This window comes from Hypanus sabinus, chromosome 3 (genome assembly GCF_030144855.1).
Source record: "Hypanus sabinus isolate sHypSab1 chromosome 3, sHypSab1.hap1, whole genome shotgun sequence".
NCBI classification, from domain to species: Eukaryota; Metazoa; Chordata; class Chondrichthyes; order Myliobatiformes; family Dasyatidae; genus Hypanus; species Hypanus sabinus.
Genome location: NC_082708.1, coordinates 58,644,934 through 58,661,020, shown reverse-complemented (window position 1 = coordinate 58,661,020; position 16,087 = coordinate 58,644,934). Strand labels below are relative to the sequence as shown.

Genomic DNA, 16,087 nt, shown 5'->3' with positions numbered 1-16,087 from the left:
CTTAATGTCCAAGGATACACATTGTATCATAAGGGCAGACAAGAAGGCAGAGGGGGTGGCGTTACTCTGTTGGTAAGAATTAAATCAGATCATTAGGAAGTGATGACATAGGATCAGAAGTTGCTGAACCATTGTGGATAGAGCTAAAGAACTCCAAGGGTAAAAAGACCCTAATGGGAGTTATATATAGATCACCAAACAGTAGTAAAGATGTTGGCTACAAATTACAATGGAGGATAGAAAATGCCTAGCAAAAGGGGAATGTTACAATAGTTACGGGGGATTTCAATACTCAGATCGATTGGGAAAATTAGGTTGGTGCTGGATCCCGAGGGGGGAATTTCTAGAATGCCTACAAGATGGCTTTTCAGAGCAGCTCATGGTTGAGCCCACAAGGGGATCAGTTATTATGGAATGGGTGTTGTGAGATGAACTGGAATTGATTAGAGAGCTTAAGGCAAAAGAACCCTTAGGGGAAGTGATCATTATATGATTGATTCACCCTGAAATTTGAGGAGGAGAAGCTAAAGTCAGAGTATCAGTATTACAGTGCAGTAAAGGGAATTATAGAGGCACAACACATGAGTTGGCCACAACTGATTGGAAAAGAACACTGGCAAGGATGATGGCAGACAGCAACAGCCAGAATTTCTGGAAGGAATTCGGAAGGCACAGAATATTTACATCACATAGAGGAAGAAGTATTCTAAAGGCAAGATGACATAATCGTGGCTACCTGGAGAAGTCAAAGCCAACATAAAAGCCAAAGCAAGGGCATATAATAGAGCAAAAGTTACTGGGAAGTTAGCAGATTGGAAAGCTTTTAAATACTAACAGAAGACAACTAAAAAAGTAATTAAGAAGGTAAAGATGGAATACGAAAGTAAGCTAGCCAATAATATTAAAGAGGATACCAGATGTTTCTTCAGATACAAGAAGTGTAAAAGTGAGGCAAGAGTTGATAACAAACAGCTGAAAAATGATGCTGAAGAGGTAGTAATGGGGATGAGGAAATGGCAGATGAACTGAATAAGTATTTTGGATCACTGTGGAAGACATGAGGAGAGTGGTAGAAGTTCCAGGTGTCAGGAGGCATGAAGTTACCATTACTAGGGTGAAAGTTCTTGGGAAACTGAAAGGTCTGAAGGTAGATAAGCCACCTGGACCAGATGGTGGACAGGTCAGGTTTCTGAAAGAGGTGGCTAAAGAGATTATGGAGGCATTAGTAATGATCTTTCAAGAATTACAAAATTCTGGAATGGTTCCAAAAGACTGGAAATTTGCAAATGCCAGTCCACTCTTTAAGAAGAGAGAGAGACAGAAGAAAGGAAATTATAGGTTGGTTAGTCTGACCTCGGTGGTTGGGAAGATGTTGGAGTCAATTGTTAAGGATGTGATTTGGGGATACTTGGAGGCACATGATAAAACAGGGTGTAGCCAGAATAATTTCCTCAAGGAAAAATCTTGTCTGGCAAATCTGTTGGAATTCTTCGAAGAAAAAAACAAGCAGGAGAGACAAAGAATAATCAATGGACGTTGTGTACTTGGATTTTCAGAAGGCCTTTGACAAGGTGCCACACATGAGACTACTTACGAAGCTATGAGCCCATGGTATTACAGGAAAGATTCTAGCATGGATAAAGCAGTGGCTGACTGGCAGGATGCAAACAATGAGCACCTTGTAAAACCTTAAGACATAGAAGCTTTGATTGGGCTCCAGCGTTCCATCGTGGCTGATCCTGGATCCCACTCAACCCCATACACCTGCCTTCTTGCCATATCCTTTGATGCCCTGACCAATCAGGAAACTATCAACTTTCACTTTAAATATTCCCATGGACTTGGCCTTCACAGCTGACTGCAGCAAAGCATTCCACAATTTCACTACTCTCTAACTAAAAAATTCCTCCTTACCTCAATTTTAAAAGGTCGCCCCTCAATCTTGTGTCTGTACCCTCTAGTTCAGGACACCACTACTATTGGAAACATCTTCTCCACATCCATCTTATCTATCATCATTTGTTAGGTTTCAATGAGATCCCCTCTTCTAAATTGCAGTGAATATAGGCCAAAGCTGCCAAATCTCCTCATATGGTAACAAGGATTCCTGGAATCATCCTTGTGAACTTCCTCCAGACTCTCTCCAGTCTTAGAAAGGATGTGCTGAAACTGGAGAGGGTTCAAAGGAGGTTCATGAGAAGGATTCCAGGTTTGAACGGCTTGTCTAATGAAGAGCATTTGATGCCTCTAGGTCTGTATTCACTGGAATTCAGAAGAATAAGGGGTGACCTCACTGAAACCTATTGAATGGTGAAAGGTTTTGATAGAGCTGATGTGGAGAAGATGTTTCCTATGGTGGGAGAGTCTAAGACCAGAGGTTAAGAACATAGAGGAATCCTTTTAGAACAGAAATGTGGAGAAATTTCTTTAGCCAGAGCGTGGTGACTCCGTGGAATTCTTTGCAACAGGCAGCTGAAAAGGCCAAGTCCTTATTTATATTGAAGGCAGAGGTTGACAGACTTTTGATTGGTCAGGGCATGAAGGGATACAGAAAGAAGGCAGAAGATTGAGGCTGAGAGGAAAAATGGGTCAGCTATGATGAAATGGGAGAGCAGCCTTGATGGGCCAAATGACCTAATTCTGCTCCCATACCTCATGGTCTTATGAATGGACGGAGAAAAATGGAAGTACAGGCCAATTACTTTGTGATCAGTTTCCATATACGTGCTATATTCCATTTTTAAGAACTTTTCTATAATTTAACAAATCCACACTACAATTAAGCAGAGTTAAAGTAGTTTTATGAAAGGCAAATTACCTATAACAAATCTAAAAACTATTTATGATAATTAACAGAGATACGGTGTATGTAGCTTGTAAAACATATTTGATCAATAATGACATGAATGTTTGTTAGTTATCAAAATGGATAGAAGAATGGTTAATTGACAACATAATGTCAGAATAATTTGTTTCTTTATTAAGTTGGCAAGTTGTTTCCAGAGTGGCACAGGGAATAGTCTTCAGCTACTTACAATCAAGGACTTAAATAAAAGGCAAATGATAATATATCTCAGATTGTTAATGATATAAAACTAGGTAGAAATTCTGATGTGAAGGTTCACAAATGGCCATGGACCAGCTAAAGGAGTCTGCAAGAGCCAGATGGAATAAAATATGACAAAATACAAGGTTACTCGCTTTAGTAGAATGAAGAGAAGAACAAAATATTTCTTAAGTAACAATAACTGTTAAATGTTGGGTGTTGTGTGTCACAAAACACTTAGGGTTTTAATGGTATGTAGACTCTTCTTCAAAGAAGTTGGAGAACAAAACACTTTGATATAATGTTACAAGGATTTAGTGAAATTGTACTTGGAATACTCTGTTCAATTTCAGTCTCTAGCTAAGAAACTTGTCTTGAAATTAGTGCAGCATAGATTCCTTCAGTTAATTCTTGGGATGAGACTGTTGGCTTCTGAGATTTTTTATGAATAATGGATAAATAAAAGGCGGACATTATTGGCCAGCAATTAATGCCCATTGCAACCTGCCCTTGAGAAGGAGGTGGGAGATTTTTGAAATTATGTAGACTTCAAATAAGGTAACACACACAAAATGCTGGAGGAACTCAGCAGGTCAGGCAGCATCCAAGGAAATGAAAAAAACGTCGACATTTTGGGCTGACGCATTTCTTCAGGACTGGAAAAGGGGAAGATGCCAGAGTGAAAAGGTGGGGGGAGAGGAAGGAGGATAGCTAGAAGGTGATAAGTGAAACCTGATGGGAAGGAAAGGTACAACGCTGGAGAGGAATTAATCTGATAGGACAGAAAAGTGGACCATAGGAGATAGGTAAGGAAGAGATAATTCTACATTGCTTTTAAGTGAAGAATTACAGAATTTATGCCAAGTCTCAGTGTAGGATTGGCCATATATTTCCAATGCAAGATGGAGTGTTTTACAGGAGAACCTGCAGGTGGTGATGTGTTAAGAGGACCTGCCATCTATGATGATAGAGGTCAAGAATTTGGGAGATGTTGTCAGAGTTTTCAATTGACACAAGTTGCAGTTACTGTGCAATGGTAGAGGGGGGAATTAATGATTCTGATGATGGGTGGGAAGCTACTCAGGCAGGCTCACTTGTCTACGAATGGCATTGAGTTTTATGCATTTTTGCCGGTGTTCTCAACAGAATTCCTCAAGGTTGCTATAGCTGGGGTGGTAGTGGGGATAAGCTCCCACTAACTATTAAATGCTCCCAATTGCATCAAATAGTCTCTGAAAGCCAAGTCCAGCTCCTGGCCTTCATGTGTGGCTTAGCTACTAAGCCAGGCGGAACCATTTCTACTGACAGATGAAGGGAAAAAGCGGGTTACTGATACCTGAAAACCAGTTGCTTCGGGCAGAATGGGCTCGTCAGCAGTGGTTGGTAGCTCATCTAGGAGAAGGAAAACTCAGATCCCTTTGCTGCCCTGCGGTTATCCCCAATCAGGGAGAAGGGTTTGGGAGCAAACCCCAAGAAAAATCAAAAGCTGGAGTCCCTAAGGCAGTCCATGTTGAGTTCAATGCTGACTGGAAACTCCTGCTGGTGCCAAACTCTATCGGTCTCCACTGTTTATTTGGATTCATCAGCTGGGTGGAGAGAGGGAGTCTGTTCATTGCTCTTCATATCATACTGCCCTGGCTTGTGCATCATGCTGGGGCATGACATCCATGGTCAACCCTGACCAACTGTGAGCCTCCCTCTCAACAAGGCAAGTGGATGCCATCAAACTTCTGATTCATGACATGTAGATAGTGCATAGGGTTTGGGTCAGTAGGAGGTGAGATCCTCACTACAATGTGCCAAGCTTCTGCCTGCTCAAGTTTTACTGGCCCAATTTGAGTTTTTGGTAAGTGGTTACTCTTGGGATGTTCATGATAAATGACTCAGCAGTGTAATGCCATTAAATGCCATGAGTAAGTGATAAGACTCATTTGTTGTAGACAGTTGTGGACTTAAGCATTAAATGTTGTCTCATCTTGATGTATGCAGGCAGAGACCTATTCATTTGTTGAGCTGCTGCAAATGGAATTAAATATTTTGCTATTGTTATCAGACATATACATTTCTGCCCATATGACTAAAGGAAGATAATTGATGATGCAGTTGAAGATGGTTGGGACGAGGACATTGTTATGAGAAGTTCCTGCAGTGACATATTGGACTGGGATGATGACCTCTAACAACCACATCATCTTCCCTTGTGCGAACTATGACTCCAATTACTGTACTACTTTCTTTCCGATGCCCCTTGACTTCTGTTTTACCATAGTCAAACATTGCCTGGATGTCAAAGTTAGTCATTCTCATATCAACTCTGTTGATCAATAGTTTATGTGTAGATCAAGGCTTGCGGTCTGGGTGAGCCCTGGCAATACCCAGAAAGGGCATGATTGAGCAGTTACTTGGTGAATAAGCACTGCTTCACAGCACTGTTAGTGATAACTCTCATAACTTTGTTAATGTTGATTGGGTGATAACTAGTTGGATTGGAACGGTCTTGCTTTTTGGAAACAGATCAAACCTGGGCAATTTTCCACATTGTCAGAGAAGCCAGTGTTGTGATGATACTGGAACAACTTGGCCAGAGCAAAGCTAATTCATAGATACAAATTTTCAGTATGACAGCCAGGATGTTGTCTGGTCCCATGGAGTGTCAGGACTGCTTTCTCAGAGTTGTGTGGAATGAGCTAAAATTGACTGAAGATCAACTTGTGATGATGGGGATCTGAGATGGCTCACTTCTGGTTGAATGTTTCAGCCTGATCTTCAGAACACAAATATTGGACCCCACTGTTACTGAGGATAAAAATGTTCTTGGAACCAAAGAGGTTATACATTAGTAGGATTGGACCAATTTGTCTGAAATGCGTGTTTAAAGGCTGCATTGTATGTTATACAGGCTAACGTTGTACTTGGCCTTATTCTGTTTATGAAAACCATTACTCCACAAATTAAACAAATGAGATGGCCAATAGTCTTTCCTATACACCAAACTATCTGTATGTGAAAATGTTTTTTCCCTGAAACAAGGTGCTGAAATCTCTCTCCCCAGTGAGTACTTGCACCTTTTTACTAACATAATATGCAGCAGTTGTACTCGAGATAGATGATTGGCTCTGTATCTGCCTCTCATTGATATGATTCATTCCTCCACACTTAACAACATTGCTAAAACAATTCTTCCAACCGTGCAGAAATCTGCGGGGAACTGCAGTGTTGGAAACCTGTAGTTTTTTTTTCAAGCTGGGTACAACACTCAAACTAACTGCATTTTGTATCATTCAAGGGGAATAATCTTTCAAAGTTATCGAACTCTGCCGCAGCGTGGTCGTGGTTGTGTCTATCAGCATTGTCAAATAACTTTGAAAAGCAACGCAATCTGTTCGGCATGAAAGGGTACGAGGGGAACGGGGAGCTGCCTCTACCTTTTCCAGGCTGGAGAGGGTGGCCAGGAAGCCCCAGTTACTGGACTGAAGCAGGTGGCGTGCGACCCGTGCTCTCCTCCGATGAGGCGACTCGGAGGGTGTCTGTCCGAACCCCTTCACACTCAGCGCATCTCTGCGGTAGGAGAACATCCTGGAGGGGAAGCCGTGCGCTTCTTTGTGACTCTGCAGTTTTGCCACGGTTCTGGGCTCTCCGCTGTCACCCTGCTGCTGTGGCTGCGGCTGGTAGACCGCGGCGGGGTAGGGGGCTTTCCAGATGCTGCCGCCGTTGCTGCTGCTCTGGAACAGGCGGTTGGGCAGGACCTCCCCCTCCTCCTCCTCGTCCTCGGTGGACACCGTCTCCTCCTGGTTCGTGACAGCCCAGGACACGGAGTTGACGATCACGTAGCAGCGGCTGCGGTGCACCATCCAAGCTAGCAAGACCACTGTAAACAGATGCCATACGGCCATGGCTCCCGTCTGCTGGTAAACAGCCCCTCAATAAACACCAAAAAAAATACAGTACTGTACCGCTTCTTGCAGAACCGCTCCACTTGAAAGCACCACCATCTGGTGGCGAATGAGAGGCGCACTCTCCTTTATTCCAGCCTGGAGTCTTAACGTTGTCAGCGGCTCAAAACCGGAAAGAAATACAATTAGAGAATTTTTCCCCAACTTTTTTCTTTTTCTGTTACATTCATTGGCAAACATTCCATCTGATATCAAGAGTAACACACACAAAATGCTACAGGAACTTAAGCAGGTCAGTCAGCTTCAATGTTAATGAACAGTTGACATTTTGGACCGAGACCCTTCTACAGGACTGAAAAGGAAGGGGGGAAGACGCCGGAATAAAAGGCGGGGTGGGGGGGGGGGGTCTGCATACACAGTGTCTCTTATTTTTACTATTTGATATTAACTTGTCCACTCTATCTATGTCTCGCATAATCTTATACTTAATATTCTTCATGTTAAAATGATTGTTGCCAAGATTGGTTAAGATCTGAAGGTGCTACTATCCATATGGTCTGTTTCCAATGCATTAAGTGCTATAAATTTGTCTGTGCCACAAGGCTCACATTGACGAGTATTACTCTATTTCTGTCCTGTATGAAGGTAAGTAAACAATTGATCAACAAAATAGCATATTATCTAAATAGCTTTACTGACTAATTTTGTTCAAAATTATAAGTTAGCTGTATCAATTCTCATCTTAGTTTGGTGATGTGAAAAACTGATACAACTTGATAGCTTTCTCATTTTCTTTGGAGAAGATTTATATCGCTGTTGGATAGCAAGATTATAAGAGCAAAATCGATCAAGGTGGAGATTGCAAAGGAAGTTACTCTTTGTCCCACTGTATGAGAGAGTGGAATGGATTGCATAAGAAGTGAGGTAAAACGGTGAGCTTACAAAAGGATAACGTAACCATAGAGACATGGTTACAAGCTGAATACAACTGGGAGCTAACAATTTCATGATATGTCTTGTCCTAAGGACAAGAAAATTCAAAAGTGACAATAAAAGAATCATCAGAGTGTGCTGTATTCAGATATTGCTGGCAGTGTGCCAGGATGACTTCGGTGTACTGTGAGTTAGTAATCATTGCAATCCACTGTAGCACCATACCACCTCCTCCCCACTTCAACACCAACAACCCCCAGCCAACCAAAGACTAACTGTAGCTTCTGCAATGCCCAAATAATCGCGAGGATTTAGGATATTATTTTTTTGTAATGGTCAAAAAGGACGGCTTTGTGCAAAGGGCAAAATCTACCTCATGTTGTGAACAGAAAGGCTGCCTTTACAGTCACGTCTTTAAGCAGGCGTAACTCCAAATTTTGGGGAGAAATATCAAAAGTGACACTGAAAAATGAAAGGAAATTTACAAGATTGAAGATATTTGTGTAGCACTACAATCTTGGACCAAGCTAATTGAAAAATAAATTAATGGAATTGGTGGCAAACCATGAGACATTTACACCCTCATGCTCAGATATAAGGGACTAAAACAAATTTAAGAGTTCAGTATAAAGCATCACCAAAGGAATAGAATAGGGACAATGGCTTATCTGGTATCTGTTTGCTAGAACTGCTGGGGATGGTTTAAACTAATTTGGCAGAGGGGTGGGAACTGAGGTGATAGGGTGAAGGATGGAGCAGTTGGTATACGAGCAGAGGCAGTGTGTAGTGAGACTGTTATGAAGGACAGGCAGATGATAGGGTAAAATTGCAGTCAGTGGGGTGTGTCGCTGTGTAACGGGGGTACAAAGTCGAAAAGCATGATGAATACAGGAATGAAGGTGTTCAATTTCAATGCACACAGTATACAGAATAAGGTAGGTGAGCTTGTAGTGCAGGTAGAGATTGGCAAGTATGACATTGTGGGAAACACTGAGCAAATTATGGTTAGGAGCTTAATGTATCAAAAGGACAGGAGGTAGGCATAGGGGATGGTGTAAAAAATGAAATCAAATCCTTAGAAGGAAGTGACATAGGATTGGAAGATGCGGAATCCTTGTGAGTAGAGTTAAGAAATTGCAAGGTTAAAAAGACCCTGATGGGAGTTATATACAGTAGCCAAGATGTGGGCTACAAATTACAATGGGAGATAGAAAAAGCATTTCAAAAGGGCAATGTTATGATAGTCATGGGGGATTTCAATATGCAGATTGGGAAAATCAGGTTGGTGCTGATTTTGGATCCCGAGAGAGAATTTGCGGAATACTTATGAGGTGGCTTTTTTTTAGAGCTGCTTGTGGTTGAACACATGACGGGATCCACTATTCTGAATTGGGAGTTTGAAGTAAAGGAACCTTTTAGAGGCAGTGATCATAATTTGATAGAATTCACCCTGCAATTTGAGAGGGAGAAGCTAAAATCAGATGTACCTGTATTACAGTAGTGTAAAGGGAATTGCAGAGGCATGAGCGAGGAGTTGGCCAACGTTGATTGGAAGGAGACTCTAGCAACGATGATGGCAGAGTAGCAATGGCTGGAGTTACTGGGAGTGATTCGGAAAACACAGGATAGATACATCCCAAAGAAGAGGAATATTCTAAAGGCATGGCTTCCTTAAGGGAAAATCTTGCCTGACAAATCTGTTAGAAGAAATAACAATCAGGATATACAGAGGAGAATTGGTGGATGTTATGTACTTGGATTTTCAAAGGGCCTTTGACAAAGTGTTGCACATGAGATAAGAGCCCATGGTATTTCAGGAAAGATACTAGCATGGATAGAGTATTGCCGGTTTGGCAGGAAGCAAAGAGTGGGAATGAAGAGAGCCTTTTCTGATTGGCTGTTGTTGACTTGTGGTGATCTGCAGGGGTCAGTCCTTTTTATATTGTATGTCAATGATTTGAATGATGGAATTGATGGCTTTGTGGCCACGTTTGCAGACAATGCGAAGATAGGTGGAGGAGTAGATTCTGTTGAGGAAGTAGAGAGCTGCAGAAGGATTTAGACAGATTAGGAGAACGGGTGAAGAAGTGACAGAATACAGTGTTGGAAAGTATATGGTCATGCACTTCGGTGGAATGAAAAAAAGGCTTATTTATATAAGGACTATTTTTTAAATGGGGCAAATATTTATAAATCCATGGTGCAAGGGGACTTGGGAGCCTTCTTGCAGGGTTCCCTGAAGGTTAACTTGCAGGTTGTGTCAGTGCTGAGGAAGGAAAATGTAATGTTAGCATTCGTTTTGAGAGGACTAGAATATAAAAGCAAGGATATAATGTTGAGGCTTTATGAAGTGTCACTGTAGCCTCACTTGGAGTATTGTGAGCAATTTTGTGTCCTTTATCAAAGAAAGGATGTGTTGACATTAGAGGGGGTTCAAAGGAGGTTCACGAAAATGATTCCAGGAATGAAAGGCTTAACACATGAGGAACGTTTGATGGCTCCGGGCCTGTACTTGCGAGAATTTAGAAGAATGAGGTGGGATCAAATGTTGAAAGGCCTAAATAGAGTGGATGTGGAGTTTCCTATATTGGAGGAGTCTAGGTCCAGAGGGCACAACCGTTGAGTAGCAGGACATCCAACTGGAACAGAGATGATGAGGAATTTCTTTAGCTAGGGGGTGGTGATTCTGTGGAATTTGTTCCTACAGGTGACTGTGAAGACCAGCTCATTGGGTCTATTTAAGGTGGAGGTTGATAGATTCTTGATAATTCAGGGCATGAAACTTATGGAGAGAAGGCAGGAGAATAGGGTAGAAAGGGAAATAGATCAGCCATGATGAAATGACGGAGCAGACTCGATGGGCTGAGTGGCCTAATTCTGCTCCTATGTCTTATAGACTGATGGTCTAAATAATTATCCTGAATTACAAAATGATGCACACTGGATGTAAACTCTAATTACTCTTGCACTATCCATTAAAGCTAATAAACTATCAAAATCTGTAATAAGAAGCTGCTAATTTTTATCGGCTTTTTGTTTTCTGAGGTAAAAGTAAGTGCTTCTCAACAAATGATTTTCAGCTTACACATTATCCATTCCATAAACCATAGCAGATATTAAAACCATGTATATGTTTTGAAGTTTATTATAGACAGTAAACTGGATCTGTTGCAGCACACAAAATATACAAAAGGAAAACGGACAAAATGTTGTTGATGGCATTGAATTTGTCGATAGTTCTGAAATTGCAACTTTATTTATTTGGAGACACAGTATGGTAACAGGCCCTTCTAGATCAATGAGCTGTGCCACCCAATTACACACGTGATCAATTAACCTACTTTCCTTAATTAATGTCAATAAAAATTGAGGGAGATTGGACTTGATATTAAGTTTTGCACTTTAATTATTTTTAGTTCCACTTGCAAAGAAATTGAATCTGTCTGTTCAGGTGGTGATGCACCATCAATAACTCTCGGAGACCGGAAGTGAATGATAGGCTTTAATTAACAGCAAAAGGGAGCACAACATCTCGAAGACTGAGGGAGGAGCAGTGCCTCCAATCACCTTTATACAGGGAGGAGCCACAGGAGCAGTCAGCAGAGGGGTGTGTCCAGACAGGTATACATAGTTTACCACATTCACCCCTCCTTTGTTTTAAAAGAGAGTCCCCATGGGGCGAAGTTTCTTACAAGTATATTTACAGGTCAAGTCTATCAGGCAGTCAAGTCTGTCACTACGATCTACGTAGCACCGGTGATGATTGTACCAGTGCCGGTGGTGATTGCACCGGTGACGGTGGTTGTGCTGGCTCCGGCCTGACTTGAGGTGCCAGCCCGTTAGGCATTAGTAACCCCTCATGGATGTACGTGGTGCCCGGTATGGGAGTGTCGTGAGGATTCTGTGTAGGGCTTGATGTGTGCGGTGTCTCGTGGGTATATCCGTCGGCGGGTACAGGGTTTATAGTCACCGTGGAGTGTTCGGTGTGGGGGTCTGGTGCTCCTGCGGGTGCCAGGTCGCAAATGGCGACCGTGTCCTCCCGCCCATCAGGTAAGACCATGTAGGCATACTGGGGGTTCGCATGAAGTAGGTGAACCCTCGCGACCACCGGGGAGTATTTATTGCTCCTCACATGTTTCCAGAGCAGCACTGGCCCTGGGGATGTCAGCTCAGCCGGTAGGGTGGTCTCAGTGGCAGACTTCCTGGGAAAAGAAAAGAGTCGGTCATGAGGGGTGGCATTGGTGGACGTACATAACAGAGAGCTGATGGAGCGGAGTGCGTCAGGGAGGACCTCTTGCCAGCGAGAGACTGGCAATCCCTTTGACCCAAGGGCTAAGAGTGTGGCCTTCCACACCGTGGCATTCTCCCTCTCCACATGTCCATTCCCCTGGGGATTATAGTTCGTGGTCCTACTAGTAACAATACCCCTAGCCAGCTGGCATTGGCGCAGCTCGTCACTCATAAACGAGGACCCTCTGTCACTGTAGGCATAGCAGGGATATCCGAACAGAGTGAAGAGCTGGCGCAGGGCTTTTATGACAGATGTGGCAGTGGTATCGGGTCGGGGATGGCAAAGGGGAACCGCGAGTACTCGTCGATTATGTTAAGAAAGTACACATTGCGGTCGGTGGAGGGAAGGGGGGCCTTGAAGTCGAGATTCAGTCGCTCAAAGGGATGGGTAGCCTTGATAAGTTGTGCCTTTTCAGGATGGTAGAAGTGCGGTTTGCACTCAGCGCAGACTTGGCAGTCCCTGGTCATTGTCCTGATTTCCTCAAGGGAGTAAGGCAGGTTCATCAATAAAATTGATGCACCATCAGTGACTCTCAGAGACTGGAAGAGAACAATAGGCATCTATTAACAGCAAAAGGAAGCACAACATCTCGAAGACTGAGTGAGGAGCAGTGCGCCAACCACCTTTATACAGGGATCTTTGGGAGGAGACACAGGAGCAGTCAGCAGAGGGGCGTGTCCAGACAGGTATACATAGTTTACCACAGGTGGTTGGCTGGGGAAGTATCCAGTGGCCCAGCAACCTTTCTGTTTGCTGCCACAGGAGGCCAGCTCGTTTGGTGTATTTCAGGCAGATGTTGATAGATTCTTGAGGGTACACTCCTGAAAAATATATTTTTTGACATCCAAACGCAATGCATGCAAGGTGGTCTTACAGATAAAGAAAATCAGATAGGTGTGGGCGTAGTCACATGTCGAACATGATGTTGAGGGAAACAGAGTGGGAAGGAAGATCAACGGCTGAGAATCAGCAGGGGCTGGGTACTGGAATGGGTAAAGATGCCATGTTGTGGAGGCATTGGGCCAGAGTCATTGGCTGGAATTGGGGTTAAAGATGGAGGGCACATGGAAGTGCCTACAGAGACAGGACACTTTTAAGTAGTTCAAAAAAATCCCTCACAAGATTTCTGAAAGCCTCTCTCTACATGAATGACAAGCCATCAGCCTATCAAGCAAATTTGAGTTGTTCTATGAATTAGCACGTTGCATGTACAAAGAATCAGGGATGCAGGACACAGACCTCATGAATGCCTGAAAATTCATATTTTCTACTGAAAACTGATTTTTAAAAAAATTAATTATATTGCATATAAAAATGAGCATCAACACAATCCAACTTCCAGCTGAGAAAATATATAGAGTGGGCTCTCATAGAGTCATACAGAAGGCAAACAGGCCCATGCAAACCAAGATGCCCACCAAGCTTGTCCCATTTGGCAATATGCATTTAAATATTTTCTGCACTCTTTCCAATTACTGTAAATGCTATCTTTCCTATAGCAGGGTGAACACTATATTCCAACTGTGGCCTCACCAACGTCTTGTCCAACTGCATCATTACTTCCCAATTTTCATATTCAAGGCCATGAATGCTGAAGGCCATGTGCCAAAAGGCCCTCTAAATCACCCTGCCTACTTATGACTCCCCTGTAATTTTTGATACCCTTCTCCACTGTCCAGTGTCATCTGCAAACTTCTCCAAATCATTTACATAAATGGCAAACAATAATAAGCTGGCATCGACCACTGGGATATACCACTAATGATGGGCCTCCTATCCAAGAAATTACTTTCTCCCATCACCCTCTGCTTTCTCCCATCAAGCCAACTATGAATCCAGTGTGCCAGCTCTCCCCGATTCATGGTAAAATATAAATTCGATTGCCCAAATTCCTCAGCAATGTCAAATGCAGTAAAGAAAGCAGAACAAAGCCCTTGGTCCACTTCACTTGCAGTGCTGCAGCAAGTTGAAGGGTTTTTCAGGCCCATTATTAATAAGTGACATCCATTTCCATCTCAAACAGAAAGATTATTGGCAGGTGGTCACATTTGGTGTTTGGAGAAGAATTACTTCAGAAACAGATGAAGTAAAAATCAGATTTAGATAAATTGTGGTTTGAAATACTTTTGCAATTACTGCACATTGAAATCCTTGACTGCGTTCATATGACTATATATGTTATAAATCATATTTTAAAAATTAGTTCACCATGGCTACTTTCTCTGGTTCTGCACAGAAAACATTTCCTTTGGTGCACAACACACTGCTTGCAGGCCATGTATAGCAGCTATTTCTTTCAGAAATTCCCCTCAGCCACACTCATGATAATTCAAATAGTCTTTTCATAACAAAATTCTGCACAGCCTAGGACATCAATTATCTCCACTGTTTCTGACTTAGAGTATGAAGCTCTGCATTGCAAAGTCCTTTAAAGGTTAGGCCACAGATCTATACAACACTCTGCAGTAAGCTACTAGAAGATAGCTACCTGGTAAAACTAAAAACACACTTAAACTGTAACTCAACATCCTCTGGTACTCCACGGTGATATTGATATATTGCTCAGACATTAGTGAAAAAATATATCTAGCAGCAACATTTTGTGCAGTACTTGAAATTACAACCTTCTGACTCAGGGTCAAGAAAATGTCAGCTGTTCCAAAATTGTAACCTATTTTGATGCACGAAACCCTTAAACATAATCTATCACAAAGTCTTGAATTTCCCCAACTGCTGTTTTTAGGTAATGGTCAAATTCTCTGTTGTCTCTCTGCTGCTAATGATAATAATTTCCTTATCGAGAATTCTCATTTGTGTTACAGAGCAGCTAACCATCAATCATTTTAACATACATCACCAGAAAGTTACTCACCTGTTCAGCGAGAACTTCACATTATCGTTTTTTGGAATCATGCGATCCATGCTGGCCGGTGGTGTAGTGGTCCCAAATTTGAATCTGACCATTTCCTTGCCTGCTTTCCATCCATGCTGGGTTGAGTGTTGAGCTAGCAACTTGGCCTAATAAAAAAAAGTCAAATGCGACGGAAACAGCAAAAATGGCACCCAATGCACCACAAGGCATGAAAAGGAACAGCAACAACAACATGTAATCCATGCATGGCCTTATAGCAGCAAGACTCAGTCTGATGCAGTGATTATAATTAACAACAGACAGTTATCTTATAATTTAAAATTCTCTGAGTAAACCTGTTATTGAACTTCCAAGATAGATATGATTGCAAAAGCATTTCAGGTGAATTATTCCATAAGGCACATAAAACTACATTATAATTCTCTGTATTTCATGCAAAAAAAATTCATCTCTTACTGTTGTTTGGTATCAAGTTCTACTGTAACCAGAAACAGGATTGCAAGTAAACAGTATTTGTTCTTTAATATACATGCGGTATAGCTATCGGTTTGTTTTTATTTATATCAGGTTGAAAGTGCAATAATTTCACTAATGGAGGGATGTAAGGCAATCAACCTGAAATGGTAACTATGTTTCTCAGTCCACATGCTGCCTAACCCGTTGATGATTTCCATGATTCACTGCTTTTATGGGTAATTCGAAAGGAGCATCCGAGGTCCAGAGAGTAGACCAGAAAGACCTGAGTAAACGCAGGGGCAGTGAGGAGGTCTGAGGCTCTACTGCAAGATGTTGCAGGAGGTAGTATGGGGGCAAGGAGACCAAAACCCGCAACCTAAGCATTGGCAACTCTTTCATCATACAACATGTTCTGTTTCACTTGGAGACTTTTCTGAAAATACAGATGGAAATCACATGGTCTGACTACTTCCATGCAGCTGGAGGTCACAGCCTGAAGCTAGGAAGGAACGATGGAGAGGTCAGTGACTGGAACAGAGAGGAGACAGAAATCCAATTTATTATGGATTTACTGAGTATGCCAGCAAGAAAATGAA

The 16,087-nt window shown here is 42.3% G+C and overlaps 1 protein-coding gene across 1 annotated transcript in view; it reads right to left on the bottom strand.

The window, feature by feature from the left end:
* creg2 (cellular repressor of E1A-stimulated genes 2) overlaps window positions 1-7,005 on the bottom strand; it is a 51,730-nt gene extending 44,725 nt beyond the window's left edge. The window contains exon 1 of the mRNA XM_059964433.1: window positions 6,472-7,005. Within this exon, the coding sequence (XP_059820416.1) occupies window positions 6,472-6,939 (468 nt within the window). The 5' untranslated portion in view covers window positions 6,940-7,005. The remainder of the gene's footprint in view (window positions 1-6,471) is intronic.
* Window positions 7,006-16,087: the final 9,082 nt, after the last annotated feature.